Source organism: Nasonia vitripennis (assembly GCF_009193385.2).
Source record: "Nasonia vitripennis strain AsymCx chromosome 1 unlocalized genomic scaffold, Nvit_psr_1.1 chr1_random0002, whole genome shotgun sequence".
NCBI classification, from domain to species: domain Eukaryota; kingdom Metazoa; phylum Arthropoda; class Insecta; order Hymenoptera; family Pteromalidae; genus Nasonia; species Nasonia vitripennis.
The window spans coordinates 6,310,920-6,336,458 of record NW_022279588.1 but is presented as its reverse complement, the minus strand read 5'-3'; the positions used below and the strand labels follow the sequence as shown (position 1 = coordinate 6,336,458).

The window sequence follows — 25,539 nt, the reverse complement described above, 5'->3', positions numbered from 1 at the left end:
GATACCTTGTAGGCCCATACTTTTTCGATGAAAATGTAAATGGCCATAATTTTCTACAGTTCCTGAGAGAACGTCTTCCAGTACTTCTTGAAGAAGTAGATTTATACACAAGAGCAAGAATGTGGATTCAATTAGATGTAGCTCCTGCGCACTATGCTCGAATAGTTAGACAATATCTTAATCAAAATTACCGTGACAGGTGGATTGGACGCACTGGACGTGGAGATTTGGGTGTTCGATGGCCACCGAGATCTCCAGATATGACATCACCCGATTTCTATTTGTGGGGGTATTTGAAAGATGTTGTATGAACATGAAACTACAACAAGGGAAGATATGATCCACAGAATTCAAACCGCTTGTGAAAACATCCCAAGAGCTGTATTACTCAGAACAGTAGAACATTTTCAGCAGCGAATTGGATTGTGTATCCAACAAAATGGTGGTGTCTTTGAGCACCTGCGTTGAATTTTGAGGAAAAGTGAGAGGCAAGGGGACTCACACTAATTAAGCACCCCGAAAAGTGAGAGGCAAGGGGACTCACTCTAATCAAGCACCCCGAAAAGTGAGAGGCAAGGGGACTCACTCTAATCAAGCACCCCAAAGGGAACACAATCCTATTACATCCACGTCGTTGTTCCTGGGTAACACTAAAGTTAGGATATAAATATGGACTCCACATAACATTTGATATTGCATTTTTGCACTTTTGACCTTACAAAATGGCTTTGAAGTCAGCAAAGCATAATCACATTTTAAGTCAATTATTCTCTTAATGTTTATTACAATAACAAAATGATAATTCTACGAAAAAATTGAAAGGAAAACAATCTTAGGCTGATACTTCTTATTTGACCTTGAATAGACCTTCTCAAGGTCACTAAGGCAAACTTGAAATGTCCTTTGCGACGTAATCTTTTCCGCTCTATCCGATTCCAAGGTCTAAAATAGAGGTACCTATTTAAAAAAATCACAATTACTTTCAAATGACCTTGAAAATGGTGTTCAAGGTCATAGGTGTTTGTGTCATTCGATGGCCCCCTTTACCCCCTTCAACTTTTGTTAAGGTCATTTTTCGTTAAGTTAGTTTTTCCATGGTTTTTTGTTGTGGTCGGATTAAAATGAAACACCCTGTATATATATATATATATATAAAATATATATATATATATTTCTATGATACTGTAATATTATAAACAAAATATACCCGACGCGACATCGTCTACAAGAAGGAGCATCGTATGCAAATCAAATATGTTGATGAAAAATTGAGTCTTTGGTAGAGGATATCCAGGTGCTAGGTTGTTTCTCTTATAAATAATTACAATTTCCGAGATGAATCTAGGCATTTTTATGCGAAGATTACAATCGATGTTGGAAAATAAATTTTTGTTGAATATTTACACTAAATGTAGGGATGTTTACAGAAAACATCGTTTTCTAAAATAAAGAATTTTAATATTATGCAGATTTACTATATATTTTTTTATCCTCTTTTGAAGCATTATACAATTTCGACTCTCATTTGCCATATGTTTTGAATCATACTGTGTATTAAATCTACTATTATTAAAATTATAATTAACACAGAACAGATGAGCTATGCTTTTGCAGGTAAGCGTACTATACAGACCTGCGCATTTTAGACATACTGTGTTATTTCTGCATTTATTTCCATTGTGCCCCGATTTACCACAGTTATAGCAAGGTTGGATATTTAGATAGGCATATACTCTACAATTCTGATATCCAACAGAAACTTTATCTTTGTTTTTTCTGATGTGCTTATAAATTTTAGCAGACACCTCCATTATTACACTTTGAGGTTACCCTACTGAAAAAAATCACATGATAACAACGTGAAAATGCGAGAAAATCACGAAAAAATCACGTGAGATTTTCGACCAATTTCTCACGTGGTTATCACGTGATAACCGCGTGACTATCTCGTGATTTATAACGAAATTTAGGAATGTTATTAATAATGTTAAAACAATATTTATAAATTAAGAAAATGGATAACTAGCGATAAATAAGGGTCAAAATGAAAAAAAATTTCTCTGATCGAGATTTGAACCCAGAACCTTGACGTGGAAATCCATTGCTCTATCATTCGAGCCATTTGCTTTCTTTGACATCATTTATCTGACTAACACTAGATACTTTATCTAATTCAATTTCATTCATAATTTCTTGCTTATACTATTGATAATGTAAAGACCGTACTAGATAGTAGGACGGGTTAATCTTACAAATAATTATTTATTTTCGAGAACTAGCCTTCGGCTCAAGAGCTTTATTGTTACTAGAGGTACTTGAATATGATGGATAGTCTGAATATGTAAGTAAGTAGTAACTATCTAAGTGCACAAGTGGACTCGTGACTGCCGCGGTGGTGGGACCTGCGCGGACACTCTCGTGAGCGGACGGTAGTCTGGCCGCTCTTGGTGCACAACGTTGAGTCCGCTCTTACTTACGCGCGGAGACTAGTCTGTCCGCGTTCTCTGTTGATGTCCTGAAGTTTCTTACCTTTTTGACTTATGGTGTTGTAGGCACACTTACTTACTCCTTCTATTTTCTTCCTTAGGTTTTAGGTTGCCTTAGGGATTATTCTTAATTATAAGAATAGTTATTACAGATACTGATTAAATTGTTATCGTTTATTTATTAAAGACAACCCAGAATTCAGCAGATAATACAGTTTCTTACAAGATATTTGATAGTTTTATTCGGTCGTGAAATTATGTAGATTTAGTAGCTATTTAGATTGACGTTTACTTTAATATTTATATATTTAATGTCTTACAATTATGGTCCTGTAGGTTCTGGCACAGCTTCCTAGGATTCTCCAGTGTTTCCAGTCAAGGGACGGATTTGGCACGCTCCCAAGGTGTTTGGACGGATTTGGCACGCTCCAACACGGTCACTAGTTACACTGCCGCTACACCTAAGAAGCAAGCTCTCACACTACGCCGAGTGATGTTCAACAAAAGACACTGCGTGGTTCAACCCCGGAGCTTATAAAGCCTCGGTGTCGATACACGCAGCTGACATGATTTTAATTACGCGGCATCTCGTGACCAATCAGCATCTGCTACTGAGAAGATACGCTACATAGGTGTTGCAATCAACCGCGCGCGGCCAGTGCTGACACGCAGATCAATAGCTGTTCGATTTTCAGCGCGCGATTGTGCGATGTCGTAATCAGATGCACCCGATAGCCTTATGCAGTGCTACGTGCACGCGCGGTTGCAGGCTTGATGTAAAATTATAATAGTAGTCGCTTTATCCGGTATAAACGTGGGACATTACAATAACTAGCGCGCCACGTGCGGCCTTACAGCCACGGTGACTTGTCGGCTTGCACAACGCTTCGTATTTTACCGTTAAGGTACGATTGCATACGCTCGCGCTTCGCGCTTGCTATAACCAACGACGCTCGATCTGCGCGCTCGCTATCTAACATTTTTGTGTTGTATCACCTTTAAAAACCGTTTTTGAGAATTTTTCTTTCAATAAAGCGTTTTAAAAAAATATTTGTCATAGTAAAATGCCGTGTTTTAAGAATATCTACACCTTTCACATTTAATATTTTCATGTAAAACGTAAATCTGTAAAGTTTTATGGCAAATAATTTGTTAATGCGAGTCCAACGCATTTTCATGATTTGATTTTTATAAAAAATGTTGTATTTTTTAAATATCTACAACTTTACTCTTGAACTTTTTCTTGTAGAATGCTTAGAATTCGTATTAGAGCAAAAAAAACCTTTTTAGCGATTTTTTTGACGTGACCGCATTCTGCTTATATGTGCAGGATCAAACCCTAAATAAATCCGTCAGCTTACTTTAAGGAGATACAGGGGATTACAGCTTATTATAAGGGGAATTTTTACACAAATTTTTAGCCTGATTGATTAAAGTCTCTCAGACATAATTGTATAACACCAAAATTTTTATTAAAAAAACACGCAAAAATTGAAGTAATTGTGCCCGCATTTTAGAACAACGTAGAAAATCAGGATAAAAGAATAGTTTTGTTGTTTGTGCAAGAGGAGAGGCTCCAAAATTTTAGCCTGATTGGTCAAAAATTGCGTGAGATATCGCATGTCACACATTTTGTGCTGACGAAACTTTAAGGCACTTTCGTACTACGGTCGTGCCTAAAAATAAAAAAATTAATTTTTTTAGACAATTTCTAAAATAAGCATTTGTCGTACCTAAAAAGTGTGATAAATGACCATAATACAATTGCAGAAAATTAATCACATGTGGACTAGAAATGACATAGAAAAGTCACAAAAATAAGTTTGCGCCGAGATACGGCTTTCTTCAAGCAGCAGCGAGATACAACTTTCTTAAGAGCGCGGAGATCATTTATGTTAAGTTCATTTCCTCTAAACTTTAATAAAACGCATGAAAAGGATATGAAATCGGTTTAAAAAACATAGGTAAAATATTGGCAACTATAGGTTTTGTATCCATCCTCATAAATCTGTATCTTAGTATTATAATTATATTTTCTTTTCTGAAAAGTTATAAAATCCATTCAAATAAGCTTTTAAATATATATTCCTAGCAAAGAAAAAATCTCGAAAATAAATGTAATGTTTTGCAAAAATAGCAAGTGGTTTTGGAATCATATTAATTTTACTTTAAAAGTTTTGCTTTACGATCCGTCTTGATTCAAAAAGCGATCAATTTTATATGTATGTAGCGATTGATCGTTAGGTAATAATCAATAAGTTCGTAAATATAAATGAATAACAAACGTGGGAGTGTTCACCCTTGTAAATAAATCACCAAGTCTATAATGTTAATGACGATTCATTGGTGTAATATTCAAACTCCTTAAATAAAAAATATAAATATTCTACATACTAAAATACCAAGAGAAAATTTCTCGAGATAAAGGTCTTGTCGAGGAATTTCCTATTGGAATTATAGTATGCAGAATTTTCGAAGAAATAACTTTATTATATAGGAAGATATGTGGGTTTGTGTGTATGTATAATTGTGTGAGTGTGCGCGTGTACATATTTTTTACGTAAATTTAAACATATATATATATATATATTCTTTTAGGGTATAACAATAAAACCACTGGTTAAAATATTAAACGTTAAGCGAGCTGAAAAACGAAAACCTACTATGAACGAAAGAATACATGAACGTGTAAGTATTATGTCGCTGGATTAACATTCTAGAGACAATTTTTTATATAAAATAATAAATGTAAAAATGCTTGATTTCAAACTCTTAGGATATGGTTATAGTAGTTATAAAATCGTCAGTTCTACAAAGACTAGCACAACTTAAAAACTGCTACTAAATCCTTGGCTCTTTGGTTCCTCCTAATTGGTGTTTTAGTATTGTTTTAATGTGCAAATAATAAATTAAACAACAAATTATATTAGATAATGAAGTTTTTATTTTTATATTTCTATGAATTCTCTGAAAAAATCATGAAACTCATTTGGTACGAGCCGTCTATCGTTCATAGCCCGTAGGTCAGTTTTTTTTCCACTTAAAAGAATTCTAAATTTATAAGCCTTAGGCAATCTGCAATCTTTCATAACTTCAATATGAATTTCTTTTGTTTAATATTTAGTTTTTGTCAACTCTCTTGATAATCATACTTAATGCCGAATTCTACTTGGCCTTTATTGCACTCCTCACAAAATTCTCTGACGCAAAAAATTTTTATTTTGTATCCCGTCATCGGCGATCCTGAACACCTAGACGTTATCTATTTGCATTTCGTAACTTTACTTTCTCCTGACGAAATATCTTTCAGATATTATCAGGATATAATATCTATTTCCTCACATAAGATGTTATAAATAACGTCAATAATAGTATATTGTGCAACTAGGGGGGGGGGGCTATTTCTAACGAGGGTGAGATTTGAGCACTTGTCTCCGTCTCATGCACACTGTACTTTTTTTGACAAGAGCATGTAAAGACCCGTTTTTATGCGTATCAAGTGAATAGAAAGTTTTTTATTTTGAGTCGTGTAAAACTTTCAAAATCCATTTAAACATTTTACAAAATATAAAAAAAATTTAGAAAATTTTAAAGCATTTTTGAGTATGGCTATTCCCTTCCATACGCTCGAAATGAGAAGCTTGTCATTTACTTTAGATGCATGGAAACAGGTCTTTTCCATGCACGTATGTTAAGTTAACATTTATTACTCCTTGTCGGGTTTTCACCTAGAACGGCATACAAAATTCATGTTGTCAGTACCGAATTTCTTGCAAGCTCTGTTCGCCGGAATCTAAAATGACTTTCTTATTAGTGTAAGCCATTACCAGACTGGTATATTTCGAAATATTCTATTGTTTAGGGTGTAGGATTATTTTTCTGTAGGGTTTGTACAGTGTCTTCGTCGGGAGAATCTGTACTGTACTACTCTTCGCCGCGAGAATCTGAACTGTACTACACTTTGCCGCGAGTATCTGAACTGTACTAGCCTTTGCCGCGAGAATCTGAACTGTACTACTTTTCGCCGTAAAATCTGAACTGTACTACTTTTCGCCGCAAAAACACGAACTGTACTACTCTTCGCGGCGAATATGGACGGTAGTACTCTTCGTAGGGACCAACGATATAATACCTCAAGTTCGTCAATATTAATTTTATCAAAATGTAATAATTGTATCAAAATAAATATTTTTAGAATCTTTTGATATTGGAAAAAATGATAAAGTAAATGTATCGTACATTCTAATAAAATGTTCTCAAATTGTACATTACGTGGGTAAATATTAAATACAATAGCGACTGCAAATAGCATGGGAGGTAAAGGGAAGCTTGCTAAAAGATTCCACAGAAGCTTGGAAACCTTTCATAAAGCTTTCGTGTAACCTTCCTGAAAGATGGAAATGTCCGCGACACCTCCAGCTCAGGTGCCGACACCTCAGAAATCAGGAACCGACGCCTCAGAAATATTCCACTCAATATTACTAAAATATTTCAAGGAATCTTTTTGAAATATTTTATTAAATATTTCAGTAAAATGAATTAAAGCTTACTGAAAGCTTGAGAAAGCCGTTCAACTACTGAAAGCTTGGAACGCCGTTCAACTTACTGAGAAAGATTGCAGTAAGCTTTCATAAACATTGTGAAATAATTTGAATAAATTTTGTAGAATCTTGCGAAAAGCTTTACTACTCTTCGGAAGTACCGACGATATACAGAAAGACTTAGTTAAGAATTTCGAATATAAAACTTTTATCAAATTGAAAATAAACGTTAACGTTATATTTAAATTTTTATTAAACAACATTTCTTTACAGCCTTCTTTGAAATAAAGTACACATGCATATGTAATTTCTATAATTTTTATTAAAAAAACGAATTTCGAATATAATACTTTTATATAAAATTGAAAAAAAATAAAATTCATCAAATTAATTTTACAAATAGTCAAACATTTTTATTGATTAAAAAAGATAAATTAATCTACTTTTCAATTTTATAATAACTTTTGATTAGTACATTTAATTATATTTATCATATGTTTTGATATATTTCCTTTAAATCTTAATATTTAGATTCAACTTTAATATGTAATTCACAGTTTTTTGATTAAGCAAGATATAATCTGGTAAAAATTGGATTGTATAACTTTTTTTGTATGATACGTGTACGAAAAAGGCTACTTTCCATGCATGTAAGATGAATGGAAAATCGAGTTTTTCTTAGCAGCAGAAAAAAACTTCCTTGGGAGGAAAAAGTCTTTTTCTCACAAGGGAGTAGTTTTCTTCCTCACTCTGCAGCCCATCCGATGGATATGTGTGTCTGTATAGGTATTTTAAAAAATTTTTTAAATGTTCAAGATTTTCAAAATTTTTTAAATTTTAATAATTTTTGAAATTTTAAAAAATTTTGAAATTGCACTTATTATAGAATGTACGGTGTGTAACAAGGGGGAAGTATCTTTTTCAGACGCGGGTGATGTTTTGAGCACGAGTGGGAGTCAAGGGTGTCGTAGGCTACTACTATTTTTGCTGTTCATTCATTTTTAATTTCATTAAATTTATGCATGTATGGTATATCCGTGCATAAATAATTTCTTTTATTTTCATCATTCTGATTAAGTAGAAACCATGCAGTTAACGTTAACGTTGTGTTTAAATTTTTAGTTAAAAATATTTCTTCACAGCCTTCTTTAAACTTAACATATTGTTAACTCATAAGATGTACTGCTAATCCATATATGACGTGAGATAATTTATGCATTCGATATTCTAATGATCGATACAATGCTTCAGGAGGACTGCCTTGTTGAAAAAAATGACGTCATTCACTGACGTTATGAAATGACGTTATAAAATGACGTCATTAAGGTGGGGTTCTACCAAAATTTGTAATTTTTTAATTTAATTGTTATATTTTTTTAAATTTTGCACTCACATTTTGATATAAAAAGAGGAAGATACCTGAATTTTGAGCAATTTTCATAAATTATTTAATGAAATATTGCACAAAACCATTAAATAATAAGATTACTTGCAAAAGTCTTAAAATATTGGCGATCCTACGCGACATCGAGCCCTGTCCGATGGCACCACAGCGCCCAAGATGTTAAGCTGTCTCAGTCACGTGACCCGCCGCTGAGCTCGGCGGCGCTCTCCGCTCGCCACCTCACTGCTTGCTAGCTCCTTGAGCCAGCAAAGCGCTCCACGTTCACGTTACGCGTTTAAACCCCGTTGCTCTCTTCAAGTTTCAATAAAGCCACGTTTAGTAATCTTACTCCTCTTATAAAGTGTTCTTATTCCCGCTCGTGTCTAGATAATCGTTTTATTCTGACAGATTATGGGCCCAGCACGCTTCCACTGCGTGAATCGGGAAAGTAAAAAGTTATACGTAAAAGTGAAAAGAAAGAGATTTACACTCAACAAAGGAGCCAAGGACCTGGACGCGTCGCTTCCCAGCAAACGCCACGAACACATCTCAACAAGAAGCTAGGCCTATTAGTACAAGGAAAGCTACACGGCGCTTCCTAGAATAAAAGAAAGAGAAGATCTTCAGAAGAATCGAGTATACGAAATAGTTAGTAAAACGTGCAAGGATGTCAAGAAGTTAAACATTTTGGTACGTCTTTAAACGTAAAGATAACGGAATTAAACACCCAGACTACAAGGCAAGAATCGTCATAAGAGGCTTCAAAGATTCGAACCTCTACGATCTCTGCGAAACATACGCTCCAGTATCACGACTTGCACTTGTAAGAGCAGTCCTAGCCATAGCAAACAAACACGACTATATATTGTGGCAACTGGACGTTAAGGGATCGGATACACCTTAAATTATCAAATAATGAAAAATTCAATTTTTTGTTTATATTTTTCCTAAATTGTTAAAAAATAAATTAAACTATTAAATATATTCAGGTATAATATAAGAAACATAAAACAATGTTTATATGTGCCATATTATTAGGTATGACATTTCTTCGTAGGACAAAATTCAGAATTTCCATTTTTCAGCTACTGCAGATTTACTTAAGATTTGGGCTTCGAAGGGCACATTTACACTAATAGATATGCTTTAAATACATATAGTTTCCAGATGAGTGTGGGGTTTTCCAAAAAAATATTATTTAAAAAAGTTTTCTGGATATTAACATACAATTTGTTACTTTTTAAAGTGTTTAAACATTTTTTGTTGATTATTTTAAGAAGTGCACTTTTATACTGATAGATATGCTTCAAACACATATAGTTTCCAGATGATTGTGGGGTTTTGCAAAAAAATATTATTTTAAAAAGTTCTCTGGATATTAATTAAAAAAACTAGATATAAAATTTGTTACTTTTTAAATCGTTAAATCAATTTTTGTTGATTATTTTAAGCAAACTTTTTTAAATAATATTTTTTTGCAAAACCCCACATTCATCTGGAAACTATATGTGTTTGAAGCATATGCATCAGTATAAAAGTGCCCTTCGAAGCCCAAATCTTAAGTAAGTCTGCGGTAGCTGAAAAATGGAAATTCTGAATTTTGGCCTTCGAAGAAATGTCATACCTGATAATATGGCACACATAAACAGTGTTATATCTTTTTTACATTATACCTGAATATATTTAATAGTTTAATTTATTTTTTAAACAATATAAGGACAAATATAAACAAAAAATCAGATTTTTCATTTTTTGACAATTAAAGGTGTATCTGTCCCCTTAAGTACATTGCTTACTCTGCGAGTTGGCAATTAACGTACAGGGAATTAAGTGAAGGAATGGAGTCATTCTCAGATGTGAGTTTTGCAGATTGCAAGAACTTACTTACTACTAGTGGTTATGTAGTTATGTTGTACGGAGATACGATAGCGTGGAGAACGCACAAACAGGCCTATGTGGCTCTGGCAATATGCCCAGCTGAGTATGTGGCTATGAGTGATGCTTCTAGAGAAGCAATCAGCATGTGTCTGACATTGAAAGTAATTTCAGATATGATATACTTTCAAATCATCTTATGGTGCGATAACAAAGCAGCAGTAGTTGCACAAAGATGAATGGAAGTAATAAGCTCAGGCATATGACGGAGGTACATGAGGATTACGTTAAGCAGTGCGCACAAAACGGCTATGTAAAGATAAAATGGATAAAATCAAAGGAGCAACGAGCAAATATTTTTACTAAGCCTTTGCCCTCTGATAGTTATAATAAACTAAATTGTTTCTAGGAAATTAACATAGTTTTCATGTTACAGAATAACTTCACAGTGATGACCGTGAGCAGAGGTGCAATGGAAGACGGCGGATACAGGTCCAAAGGAAGACTTGACGATGTCGAGTGAAATCGGGAGGAAGTGTTGGAATATTGGCGATCCCACGTGACATCGAGCCCTGTCCGATGGCGCCACAGCGCCCAAGATGCTAAGCCGTCTCAATCACGTGACCCGCCGCTGAGCTCGGCGGCGTTTTCTGCTCACCGCCTCACTGATTGTCAGCTTCTCGAGCCAGCAACACGCTCTCCGTTCACGTCACGCGTCTAGTCGAAGTCCTGTTGTTAGTTCAAGCTACAATAAAGCCACGTTTATTAATCTTACTCCTTTTGTGAAGTGTCTCTTAATTTACGTATCACCGTACCCTAATCGCGTCTAGAAAATCCTTATATACCAATAGTATGCAAAACACAAAAAATAAAATTTATCATCCTAAATATGAAAAAAAATGGTGAAAATATAGCGTTAAATATAATAATTGTGATATTGGTGAATTAAACGATAAAATTAATATACTGCATAATATACAAATTAAATTAAATTCTCTTAAAAATAATCAATAAAACATATTGGATAAAGTTTAACAAAGCCTGAAATATAAAAAGAATAATGCATTTTTATTGATGGACCAGGCGAAAATGGAAAAAGTTACTTACTTAATGTTTTAATAGACTTTTTACAGTTTTCACATATACATAAACATATGTGCAAATCCACAGAAAACCGGACACTTTAGGAGGTCTGAATGAACAAAATTGAAATTTGAGGGCACACCTACTAGACCAACTTTTTCGGGTTTATAAGGCCACCCAGAACCCGAAAAACTTTGGGTACCCGCGATTCCGATATACCTATTTTTTTTGCCGGGCACTTTAAATTCTCTTATGGGAATTTAACATGGACAAAATTAACGAAAATTAACCATTGCTCAACTGTAGGTACTCAATTTCCGGAGGCGCAATCCAAAAATGTGCATTAATATGATCGAAGTATTCGAAGAAAGCTTCAAATCAAGGGCTGGTGAGATAAAAATGGTTGTCTAGGTAAAAAGTTGTCTAAGCTTGAAAATAGCGAAGAATCATGAAAACTTTTTTTTTATTTTTAAAATCCTTATAACTTTTGATCCAACACGTCAATTTCAACCATTCGGCCCTCAAATTAAAGCTTTTTTCTTCTGATTTCGTATTTGAACATTTGACTGGTTTCATCAGTGTATATATATATATATATATATATATATATATATATATATATATATAGCTGATCAGACAATAAAAACGTTGATCTAAATTTTTAAAACAAAAGTAAGTGTAATAACGTTTAATTTGAGCCCCAGGTGGTTAAAATTGACGGCTAGGATAAAAAGTTATAAAGATTTTAAAAATAAAAAAAAATCACCAGCCCTCAAATTAAAGCTATTTTCTAATACTTTGATCCTAGTAATACACATTTTCAGATTGCGCCTTCATACACTGAGTGGATAAAGTTGAATCGCAGCTAGTTTTTGATAATTTTCCCCGTGTTAAATTCCCATAAGAGAATTTAAAGTGCCCGGCAAAAAAATAGGTATTTCGGAATCGTGGAATCCCAAGGTTTTTCGAATTCTGGGTGGCCACAAGAGCCTAAAAAATTTGGTCTGGTAGGTGTGCTCTCAAATGTTACTTCCTCCTATAGGAAGCTTTGTAATAATAAAATTTGGAGTTCCGTCAAAACTTCTAGAAAATACTACACTTTTTGGTGTGTTAGAAGTTCAAATCAAGTGTTTTTAGAAAATGTCCGTATGGATGTGTGTGTGTGTGTGGACGTGTGTGTGTATGTATACCGTACTATTTCTGGAACCACGCCGTCAATATCAATAAAATTTGACATGCATATCTATTTTTGGATTCTGACTTCGGGAAAAACAGTTATTTTTAATTTTCTGAACTATTTTTCTTTTTATCGTCATTTTTTGATTTTTGAAAAACACTATTTTGCGTTTTTTTTTCAATCATACCACTGTTACAAACAATTCAGCTATAATGCATTCAAAAGAGAATAAAAATACCTACTTTTCCTAGTTTGTTCCTCGGGATCGACCGCTTCGTTCGGCAGATAAAATGAAAAAGGTGATTTTATAAATTTATATCTCTGAAACTAAACATCATAACCTCACGAAAAAAATCATGTTGATGAATAACGTATCAAACTATATCCCATATAAATTTCAAGTGATTTGACTACTTATTTTTTCAGTAATAAACCAAAAACTGAAAAAATGATTTTTGTTGTGCCTTGATTACGGACGTAAAAAGGCCTTATTGCACTTGAGATTTTAGAAAATAGTAGATATTTTATGTGTTTTGGCTAAGTTTGTTTCGCAGCTTTTAAATCCATATAGTTCTTAAGATATCAAGGTTTCAATTTTTTTCTTTTTTTTGAAAACTTTCATTTCTTATATCTCTAAAACAATGTAGTCAAATGCTTTAATTTTATTTGGTGATTTACTATAAAAAAAGCTATCTAAAATGTAAAAACCGATTTTTCTCAAAACTTTTGCTTCCTCTAAACAATATTTTATTTATTGGTCCTATAAATTTAGTTTGAGGAAGCTACGTGCCAATGAATTGACAGCGGTTTTCAATTTTGTTTACTCAGACCCCCTGAAGTGTCTGATTTTCTGTGGATTTGCACATATAAGTTTTCACACATATTATGTGTAGCTTGGCAGGACTTGTAGCATATTCATTAAATAATGGAAAAAGGTTCATACACGTTTTAAATTACTACTCAACAAAACTGAGTGTACAACTTGTAACGTAAACGCTAACTTAAATGATCGAAAATAAATAAAAGCTGTACAAATTATTATCTGAAACGAAATATCATTGATATCAAAATATGCTTCTGAAGTTGCAGATCGACTAGTTCAAGATAAATGTGATGTAAAGGACATTTATAGGGGTGAAACATTAATTTTATTTGGGGACTTTAGACAAACGTTACCAGTAGTTTGTCATGGTAGTCATACATAAAAAATTGAAAATTTTATAAAATACAGTTATTCCTGGCCAAGTTTTAAATGTATGACACTAAATGAAAATATGCATGTATATGACAATGACAATAATTTTATACAATGTCTATTAAATGTAACTAATAGTAAATATTCAAACTTTCGCAAAGGATTCTTAATGACATATTAACAAAAGAGGAAGACATTATTACAGAAAAATCAGTTTTTACATTTTAGCTCTTTACTTGAGAACCGCTCGACGAAATCGTTTAAAATTTTAGCAGCAAATAGCTTTTTTTATGGTGAATCAGCAAATAAAATTTTGAAGCATTTGACTACATTGTTTTAGAGATATAAAGAATCAAAAAAATTTCAAAAAAAAATTGAAACCTTGATATCTTAAGAACCGTAATACGACACGTGACCCATTGACATAATTTTTTCGCGAGGTTATGCCGTTTAGTTTCAGAGATATGAATTTAAAAAAAAAAAATCACCTTTTCCATTTTATCTGCCGAACAAAGCGGTCGATCCCGAGGGCCAAACGGGGAAAAGTAGGTAATTTTATTCTATTTCAAATGCATATTAGCTGAATTGTTTGTAACGATGGAATGATTGAAAAAAACGCAAAATAGTGTTTTTTAAAAATCAAAAATTGGCCATAAAAAAATAGTTAGAAAAATAAAAAATAAATGTTTTTCCCGAATTCAGACTCCCAAAATATACATGCATGTCAAATTTTAATGATATTGACGGAGTAGTTCCAGAAATATTACCGTATACATATACACACACACATTCACACACACACACACACACACACACACACACACATCCATACAGACATTTTCTAAAAACACGTGATTTGAACTTCTAACACACCAAAAAGTATTTTCTAGAAGTTTTGACGAAACTCAAAATTTTACTATTACAAAGCTTCCTCTAGGAGAGGAAGCAATAATATTTCAAGTAGAATCAAAGGTCAATCTGTAAATTATTCTAGTAAAGATACAGCGGAAGACGATAATGGAGGAAATTCAGATATCATCTTACCTAAAGAATTTCTGAATTCATTAACTATTAATGGATTACTTCTTCATAAATTAGGATTATAAGTTGGTGCTATTGTAATTATTTTAAGGAATTTAAATATAAACGCAGGTTTTTGTAATTGCACAAGATTACACAGCTCCACAATAAAAAAAAATTGTAAGTCCCAAAAACTTGACCACGGTACTTATGTTTTTGGGATCGCTGAAAGCGAATCCAGGGTCATTTTAACCCCATCAGATCTTAAGTCAAGGTCTAATAGGGGTCAAATTATCAAAATACATTAAGAAAAGACTAAACCATGGTATCTTGGGATTTTTTCGGGTGCTGAATCCGAATCCGGGCTTATTAGAACCCTATCAGGTCATGGTCAAGGTCAGTTGAAGGTTAAATCATAAAGATTCATAAAAAGTAAAATCAAACCATGACATTTAGGGGATTTTGGGGTAGCTGAATCCGAATCCAGAGTCAGTATAGTCCCATAAGGTTATATTTATGGTCAGTTCAAGGTTAGTTCAAGGTCGTGGACGTAAAGAGAGTGAAAAAAATAGTTACAAACTGAAACAATGCAAAAGGTAATGTAAACCATAAAGCAAAGAACAATATATATATGCAAGTACAATCGTATCCTTTAAAACTATATCATAGTTTGCTGCTTCTTCATTTACTTTAAATGTGTTAGAAGTATATGCAATTCAATAAAATACCCGTAAAAATATTAAGCCCATTACTCTTTTTTATGGTAACGAACTATTTTATTGGCAAATGATCTACGAAGTGGAGTACGCTTCCACTTCTCCAATGTTGATGGTAGATCTCTTTTTAACGACCAACAGTAATCTGCTAACATATTTACGTACCATCTTCCTTGGTACCTGCGCTCCATTTCCTTGATATCTTGGTGAAATCTCTCTCCCTGCTCTTCGCTGTAATCACCTAGGTTTTCTGGAAACTCATCAACATGCGAATATAAAAAGTGTAATTTTAGATTCATTAGGCAGTCTTCATTATCGGGTGTCTCTCTCAGTGTAAGTCCCAAGATGATTGATGTTGACTATCTTGGGTTTGTGTTAAGGTCTTCTTTCCCAAAAGGTTTCCAAAGTCATGTTACAGTAATCTTCATCTCACTTGTATCACTTGTATTTCCTACTTGATACGAACGGATATGAATATGCTGTTTGTTTGCCCCCAGGGTACCTCCACGTGGTGACGGTGGGAAACGACCGATCCTTTTTTTCAGGCCTCGTGATCGAGCGACCGCAGCTCTTTGTTAGTGGGAAACTTGGCTTTCGAAGAGTATAATACTACAAGAATTTATCACTTGAGGTCTGGTGACCAAGAATGCCTTATAGCAAAACGGGATAGTTTTTGTTACATTTGTGGCAAGTATGAGACCCCAAAAAATAGAAGAAAAATCAATCAAAATATTAAAGAGCAGTACAAGAACATGTTTGACTTAGACATGAAAATTGACGAATTTGATTGGGTTCCTAAAATCATATGCGGAATATGTAGGAAAATGCTACAGAAAGGCAAAAATGATAAAACTGAAGTAAAACTGAAAGTGCCTACGATATGGAAGGAACCTTTAAGGAAAGAAGACTAATTTTTGTAATACGAATATGTATGGAATTAATAGTAAAATCAAGTCGCACATTAATTACGCTAACGTTGAAAGTGTCACGAAACCTATATATGAATCGTCAATTGATAAAAGAGAAGATCCACTGGGTACGTATGTAAGTGGAAGTATAGATCTTGAGGAAAATTTAGAAAGACATGATAAAGATGAAATGATAGAAGAAGAAATGGAGGAAGGAGATGTTATTGCGGAAGAAGAAAAATCGCCTGATGAAGACAATGAGGTTGCTAGTACAAGTGATACAAGTGACGAGGAATACATCCCCTATAATGCTAAGAAGGAGAAAGGTCCACTTACACAAGAAAAAGTGAATGATCTCATACGCGCTTTGGGCCTACCAAAGGCTTGGCTTCATGGCTAAAAGAAACTACTAATGAAGCTGGAAAAATTCAAGTTTCTTACTACCGAGACAGAGATAAGAAATATCGTGATTATTTCGCTAAAGATGAAGAATTTTCCTTAGTTCACTGCAAAGATATAGTTGGGTTGATGAATTGCTTTAAAAATGGATGTTACAACCCCAACGAGTGGAGATTGTTCATCGATTCGTCGACGAGAAGTTTATAAGCCGTTCTGTTACACAATACAAATGTTTATGCAGTCATTCCCATAGGATATTCGGTAATACTGAATGAAGAGTACTGTAACGTGAAAGTAATATTAGACCGAATAAAATACAATGATCATAAATGGCAAATATGTGGGGATCTTAAAATCATAACAATACTTCTGGGGCAACAATCGGGATTCACAAAATATCCTTGCTATTTATGTGAATGGGATAGTAGGGATAGAAATAATCATTACAGAAAGAGTGTCTGGCCCCTTAGAAAAAGGTTCCAACCGGGTTCTAAGAATATAAAAGAAAAGCCACTTGTTGATCCATCAAAAATTCTTATACCACCTCTGCACATTAAATTGGGACTTATGAAACAATGGGTAAAATCTTTAGAAAAAGATGGTAGCTGCTTTAAGTATCTGCGAAATCAGTTTCCCAAATTAAGTGATGCTAAAGTAAATGAAGGAATTTTCGATGGCCCTCAGATTCGTAAGATGATAAATGATGAAAGTTTTGTTACGAAAATGAATCATACAGAGAGAGAGAAGCATGGTTATGTTTAGAGGTCGTAATTAAAAATTTTCTTGGAAATCATAAGAGCCCAAATTACGAACAAATAGTTTTAAATTTAGTAAATAGTTACAAAAATCAAGACTGCCTAATGAATCTAAAATTACACTTTTTATATTCGCATGTTGATGAGCTTCCAGAAAACCTAGGTGATTACAGCGAAGAGCAGGGAGAGAGATTTCACCAAGATATCAAGGAAATGGAGCGCAGGTACCAAGGAAGATGGTACGTAAATATGTTAGCAGATGACTGTTGGTCGTTAAAAAGAGATTTACCATCAACATCGGAGAAGCGGAAGCGTAATCCACTTCGTAGATCATTTGCGAATAAAATAGTTCGTTACCATAAAAAGGAGTAATGGGCTTAATATTTTTACGGGTATTTTATTGAATTGCATATACTTCTAACAAATTTAAAGTAAATGAAGGAGCAGCAAACTATGATATAGTTTTAAAGGATACGATTGTACTTGCATATATTGCGACGTTGTACGTCGCAGCCGAGCAAATCGCGCTTTGCTGTTTGCGCGGCAACCTCACTCGATGCGAGGAAGAAAAGACGATCGGTTCCAGCGAGGCCCGCGTTTTCTCGGACGCGAACTACGTCCCGGGAATTCGTGGAATTCGCTGGCCGACGTACCCAAGGGGGGAGCTCGCCGGTTCGAGCTGGCGCGAAACGAGCAGCCAATTAGCACGTCTCGCGCCTCGCGCAGCCAATCGGGCTACGTTATCAGCCGGGCCCGACGGACGACGGCGAGACGCCGAGCGCGCGCGGCGGAGCGGCTCGGCAGTTCCTTTCCGAGCCTTGTCGATAACACTTCGAAGTGACGAGAGCACGCGAGAGGGAATCACGAAGAGAGTGAGAGTGAGAGATAGAGAGCAGCAGCGCCACGACCTGGACCATTGCCCCGAGGAAGAGATCCCTCCCCGGAGACGACTATCCAGCCGTTCAGCCAGAGGAAGGAAGCCGGAACGGGAGCCAGGCCTTCATTCCCCTATCTGCAGAGAGAGAGAGAGAGAGAGAGAGAGAGAGAGAGGAAGAGCGAGAGAGAAAGAGTACGGGAAGCCAGCACCTCCTGGGCTAGCGAGGCTTCCACTGGGGGACGAGAGACTGGTGTTCGTCTCTCCTACACCAGGTAAGAATTCTTGGGTTGCTCGGGATACTCTCGGTGCGAGCCATTAGGCCGCCGAGAGAAGCGAGAGAGAGAGAGAGAAAGTCGCGAGTGTGTACGAGAAAGAGTGAGTGAGACGAGAGAGCGGTGTACGGTGCGGGCGTACACCTCGACGTCGTCTACACGGGGCATCGGGCCAGTGTATACGAGAGCGGGAAAAGAAGAGAACAGCGTAGCGTAGAAGGATCGCGGGAGAGTGTGTGTGTGCGAGAGCGAGAGAGAGAGAAGCATCGGGGCGTTCGAGAAGTCCTAGCTGCTCGGTAGCAGCAGGTCGGGCTTGCTGCCAACGCGCGGCAAAGTCGGTGCGCGCGAGCATCGAGAAGAGCGGGAGAGAGTAGAGAAGGAAGGGGACAACCGATAGCTACGCCGGCGTCGGTTTAGGCCTCGCCAGGCCGGGACCGCCGGCGCGAGCTGTTAGTGAGCGCGCCGATACGTGTGTGCGTGCTCGAGAGTAGAGAGGGGGGGCCGCGTTGGTTCGGCCGACAACGCTGCCGTGAGCGCGCGCTGTGCTCGCGAGTATCCGTGCGGGAGAGAGAGAGAGAGAGAGAGAGAGAGAACGAGAGAGAGAACGAGCGCGCCGGCCGTATCGCTACTCGAGCGGGTCGCGCCGAGCCGAAATTCGGAAGCGGGAGAGAGAGAGCGCAGACGGGTCAGACTGCGCAACGTCAGAGGCGAGAGACTCGAGGCGTGCGCGCGTATATGAGAGTAGAGGTGTGACGGCGAGCCCTGCGTGGCTATTGTGTGTGGGCGGCTACGGCCACCACGCTGTAAGGAAGGGCTGGGATAAATATACATGCAATACAAGTTAATAAATTGTGTGATTACTTCCTCCTTCTTTCCTCCACGTTCTCCCAAACGTCGGCGATTACATTAAATCCCGAGATTAACGAAAAATCTTGGCGCGTACGAGGCGTCAAGTGTTGCGCACCTGTGTTGGGAGGCACAGCGTCGCAATTGGCATCCCTTGTGGGGAATTCGTGATCGCCGAGGTGGAGAGGAGGAGAAATTGGGAGCGTAGAGAGCGTGCGTGAGAGTGAGAAAGCGCGATGAATCGTGCGGCAAGTAACGAAACGCATGCCGCCGTAATGCAACGGCTGATGCATAGCTCGCGCGAATTTCGCGCGATGAAATTTAAAATCGGCCGTTTGACAGAGTACGAACTCGATGAAGAGCTCGAGGCCAGAGGTTTTGGTTTGCGTGGCTCTGTTGAGGTTCGTCGCGATCGATTATTGCGCGCGTATATTTCGGAAGCCAACCCGACTTTGGAAGGAGTGCCGTGGTATGAGTGGGATATCGAAGGCGAGAGAGTTGCGATAGCCAGCGAGGAAATAGAGCGGCGTATTTTGGGAGAAATTCCACCAAAGAAGGGAAAGAAGAGAAGAGTAAACAATGACAACCAGGTAAGGTTGATCCATCCACGTTCTAGCGAAAGCGAGAACGGAGGAGACGATCGCCGAAGTGGTGTCAATTTAAACGTGCCACCGAGTACGGCAGTGGCGACTACGACGTCGTCGAGTGTAGTCACTTCACGGGCTGGAGCGGCCCTGGTGACTGCTACGGCGGCGCTATCAGGACGACCGATTACCTCGGCAGTAATTGGGAACTTGATATCGCCTCCGACTCCAGCACCGCGTGGCTACCGGTTTGAGAACCGCATGCCAGGGAGACATCCGGGAGCGTGGGAGTATTTCTCGGCTCGAATAGTACGAGGTATAGGCGAATCACCTATCGCCCGACCGGGACTCAGAGAAATTTCGAGCAGAGTTCCTGTCGCCGAAAGCTGACCTCCGCTAGGAAGAGAGCGGTGGTATACGCCATCGACCACTCTAGCGGGAGGAAATGTTTCTGCGACAGCCAACTGTAACGAGCAGAGAAATGAGGAAAGCTCGTCAGTAAGCTCAAGAGCGAGAAGAAGTTCGGCTGAAAGCGAAAGAGAGAGTGAGAATCGGTATCGGGAAACGAACGAACGCTTGAATGAACGCGTGACTCGCATAGGGGAACTCCGCGCGAACGGAATGACCTACGAGCAAGCCAGAGAGAGGGCCCTTGAAGAGGAGCTCGAACTTGAAGGCCATCGCGTTTTTAATCAGGTGATGCATGAGTTCGATATCGAGGAGGAGGAAGAAGAAGTGCAACGACGGCATCAACGCAATCTCCAACAAGTGCGCGAAGAAGCATGGAACAAAGTGTGCCAAGTGATTCGCCAGCAAAACAGTTTGCGTAGAGAGGAAGAGATGAGATCGGAAGGTCTCCGACGAACCTCGACGCAGGCTATAAAACGGCCAACCTTGCAGTGTCCGAGGTGGGGAAAAGAGAGAATAGCGGAGCCCGTTAGTCAGTCAGAGAACCAGAGAGAAGAGAGAAAATTGTTCTTCGACAGAACGAGGCCAAGCGACAGGAGTTCGGAGAGTCAGTCGGAGGTTCCTCACACGAGCGAGAGTCGCGCGAAGAGGATCCGGAGAAGCGAGCGAGGACAGGCAGAAAGGAAAGAGAGGGCCGCGAGAATACGAAGTCCGAGAGGAAGCTTGAGTTTATTGAGCGTCAGCGACAGCGAATTCGAGCATAGCTCGAATCATGCGTCGACGGGAAGACTCTCGGTGAGAGGTTCTCGGAATGAGAGAATGGACAGCGCCCGAGATATCACAAAAAAACTCAAAGACTGGGGTTTCCAGTTTACCGGCGAAGGCCGAAACGAGGACCCAGAAGAGTTTTTGGAAAGGTTAAGTGATTGCCGAAGAGGTACTCGAGCTTTAGATGTCGACTGGATAAACGTGTTGCCGTGTATTTTCCAGGGCGAGGCGGGCCGTTGGTTCCGAGCCAAAAGAGAGAAAATTCAGACGTGGACGGAGTTTTGTCGAGAATTCAGGCACCGCTACGTTACTGAATATGACAGGGAAGATTTAATGGAGGATTTGAGGAGGAGGACGCAACACAAAGGTGAGAAAATCACGACGTTTCTCGCCAAATTTGAGTACATTGTGTCACGCTTCCATCGACCCCCATCAAAAAGAGAATTGTTGCAGATAGCGTATCGCAATATTCTACCCGAGTATCGGAAGGCTATCGGTGATAAACTCATTGATAGCTTAGAAGATCTTGAGAAGTATGGTCGCCGGTGGGAGAAGCAGCGAGACTTGGACAGTCGTTATGCTCCGCCATTGCCAGCTGAGAAGATGCACGTTCCCGGCGCGGCATATACAGGAGGGGTGACTAAGCCTAAGGTCGCTGCAGTCGAGACGGTAGACAAAGAGAAAGAAAGTGAGGAGACTCAGAAGAAGGGCAAGAAGTCGAAAGCTAAGAAAGCTACGATTTCAGCGTCCGCTTCTGAGTCGGCAAAAGTCGCGAGCGCAAGCACTAACGTCGACTCTGGTAATAAATCAAAGTCGACGGGAAAAGTTGCTGCATCAAGCCAGGATTCGACGAATAAACCGAAGGGCGGAGGAAATCAGCCACGCACCGGAAGGAATCCAGCGGCGGGTGCGGGTAAATCGCCATTAGGACCGACCAACGTGAGCGCGGGAGAGTTTCTCGGCGCGTGCTTCACGTGTCACCGTGTTGGTCATCGCGCCTCACAGTGTCCCGAAGTAGTCTGCTATAGATGCAGAGAGAAGGGGCACACCTCGAGGAACTGCACAACTCCTCCGACGGCGCATACAAATTCAACTCCTGCGCACTGGACTATGGACGCTCCTAAGACCCATTGTCAGTGGTGCGGACGAGAAGGCGTCACTTTACTCTCGTGCCCCGACTGTCGTGTGATAACTACAGCTCTGGGAAACTTGAAGTTGGGGGCCCAGAAATAAAGAAACCGGCGCCCCCAGAACAAGGAAGAACGGGAGGAAAGGAGATTAGAGGAGTTACGTTCGCTCAGCCACTCGTGAAGCTCGACGAAACCGAGAAGAAAGACGAGGAAGAAGCGCGTCGGTTTGCCGAGTTGAGAAAGGTTGAGGAGAAGGCCACGAGGTTACTGAGCGAAAACGAGAAGGAAGAGAGAAGAAGGGGGGACCTGACCGCAGTCCAATTAGACATTAGAGGCTGCCGATGGTTCAAAACGTTAGGAGTAGAGAAAGAGAGCGAGAGACGAAACGCTGCGAGTAGCGAAAGACTTCAAAGCTCGCCAAAACCGCTTTTTGTACCAGGCATTAGCACGAGGGAAAGTGCGGATGAGGGAGAAGTGGTGGCCGGAGCAAACTCGGAAAATAGAAATTTCCTAACAGTGAGCCTAGGCGGGCATGTGTATCAGGCACTGCTCGATCCCGGGGCAACTCTATCGTTGATTGGTCCAGAAATCGCTGAGAGATTTCGGGAGCGGTTAACGAAGAGCACAACTAAGCTCCGCACAGCCACGGGGCACATTCACTCAGTGCTTGGAGAATTGGAGATGATACTCGATATAGGAGGTAAAGAATAAGCCATATCTTTCAAAGCTGCACCGTCGCTCGAACAACCAATGATCCTCGGAATGGATTTTTGTAAGAAGTTCGATTGCGACGTGCGACTGGGAAGAGGTTTGTGGCGTACGGAAGAGGGCGAGTGGCGACCATTTGCTGATATAAACAACAAAGAGGAAGCTACCGTGTACGCGGAGTGTGCCGGCCTGTCGACTATCACGGAGGAGGAGCGAGCGGAGGTGAGAGAGCTCGTGGAAGAGATCCTTAAAAACCAAGGCTCATCGATAGGGCTCACGCATCCTACGGAGCACCATATCGAGCTGATGGACTTCACGCCGATTCGGCATAAGCCTCGGCGTGAATCTCCAGCAAAACAGCAAGCCGCGGTCGAGGAAGTTGAGAGATTGTTTCTTGAAGGGATCATAGAGAGATCGGCGAGCGATTATACAAGCGCACCTGTCATGATCCGCAAAGCCGACGGAACGTGGAGGTTTTGCGTCGATTATCGAGATTTGAATCGGGTCACTATTAAGGATGAGCATCCAATCCCTAATATGGACTCGATTACAGATAGGCTACGCAGTGCTCGATATCTATCAAAGATCGATCTGAAACAATCCTATTATCAGATCCCGTTGTCAACAGAGAGCAGGAAGTATACGGCTTTTTCTGTGCCGGGCTCGGGCCTGTGGCAGTTTAAGCGTATGCCGTTCGGTCTGTGTAACGCGCCCAGAACCCAACAGAGATTAATAGATGCTTTGTTTGGGCCTGCGTGCGAGCCAGCAGTGTTCGCCTACCTCGACGACCTGGTGATCGCCACGGAGACTTTCGAAGAGCACCTAGAGTGGCTCGAGTTTGTCCTGAAGCGACTCACGGGCGCGGGGCTAGTCGTGAATGAGGAGAAGTGCGAATTTTGTTGTTCACAGATCAGGTGGCTGGGTTTCTTATTGGACAAGGAGGGACTGCGTCCTGATCCCGAAAGGGTAGAGCCAGTGAAAAACTTTCCAGCACCGAAAAACGTCAAACAGTTAAGACGATTTCTGGGTATGTTGGGCTGGTATTCGCGCTTTATCGAGCGCGAATCCGAGCTCAAAGTCCCGCTCGTCCGACTGCTGCGAAAAGATCAGAAATGGGAGTGGGGAGATGAGCAACAAGAGGCTTTTGAAGCTCTCCGACACGCGCTCACCGTGGCCCCTGTACTTGCTCGGCCTGATTTTACAAGGCCGTTCAAAGTGCAATGCGATGCCAGTGGCGCAGCTATCGGGGCCGTTTTGACTCAAGACCATGACGATGGCGAGCACCCGATAGTGTATATTAGTCGTGTACTAACTTCTGCCGAGAGAAATTACACGACGACGGAGAAAGAATGCTTGGCAGTGGTCTGGGCTATCAGAAAGCTGAGGCCGTACATTGAGGGGTACGACTTCAGCGTGATAACAGACCACAAAAGTCTGCAGTGGCTGAGGAATTTGAAAGATCCCAGCGGTCGCCTAGCAAGATGGGCAATTGAATTGCAACAGTGGCAATTTGACGTGATTTATCGAAAAGATGAACTAAATCATTTTCCGGATGCGTTATCCCGAAGCGACGATAATGGCGAGGACGCTGTTGCCGCTTTTGAGGAGGTACAAGATCCGGAATATTTAAAATTGCGAGAACAAGTTGAAAAATTCCCGGAGAAGTACCTAGGGTGGCGTATCGAAAATGGAGTGCTTTATCGTTGGCACAAGGATGCTTTGCTGGACCCGATAACACACCGCGAGGAAGCGTGGAGATTAGTAGTGCCGGAGGAACAGAAGGAGAGAGTAATAAGAGATGCACACTGTCCGCCTTCCTCGGGTCACTTGGGAATAGAGAAGACATATGACCGAGTGGCTCGAGAGTACTATTGGCGAGGAGTCTATCACGACGTGTACAAGTTCGTACAGTCGTGCGAGGAGTGCCAAAAATATAAAACGGCGCAAAGCGGAGCGAAAGGGCTCATGGGACGGCGAGTCGTCGAGCGGCCTTGGGCCATCGTCGCAGCTGATCTCATGGAGTTTCCTCCGAGCAAAAATCGATTCAAATATCTAGTCGTGTTCCAAGACTTGTTTACACGCTGGATCGAATTGAAGCCGTTGAGGAAGGCGGATGCAAAGTCAGTAGCCAGAGCGTTGGAGGAGTTGATTTTATTCAGGTGGGAAACCCCTGAATATTTTTTAACCGATAATGGAAAGGAGTTCGACAACCAACACTTGAAGAAAGTGTTGGAAGTCTACGGTGTGAAACATATCACCACTCCGCCTTATCATCCTCAGGCAAATCCCGTCGAGCGTACGAATCGCACGCTTAAAACGATGATCGCGATGTATGTAAAAAACGATCATCGCGACTGGGATTTGCATCTCCACGAGTTTCGTCATGCCATTAACACGGCGACGCAAG

The 25,539-nt window shown here is 39.5% G+C and overlaps 1 protein-coding gene across 7 annotated transcripts in view; it reads left to right on the top strand.

Annotated features, from left to right (window-relative positions):
* The window catches only part of LOC103318176 (sodium/hydrogen exchanger 5-like), a 723,013-nt gene that overhangs the window by 180,811 nt on the left and 516,663 nt on the right, over window positions 1–25,539 (top strand). For all 7 annotated transcript variants that reach the window (XR_004345103.1, XR_004226475.1, XM_031921614.1 and 4 more), the window contains exon 3: window positions 5,085–5,174. Coding sequence is in view for 5 of the 7 variants with exons in the window: in XM_031921614.1 (XP_031777474.1) it covers window positions 5,085–5,174 (90 nt within the window). In the remaining 2 variants the exon portion in view is untranslated. The remainder of the gene's footprint in view (window positions 1–5,084; window positions 5,175–25,539) is intronic.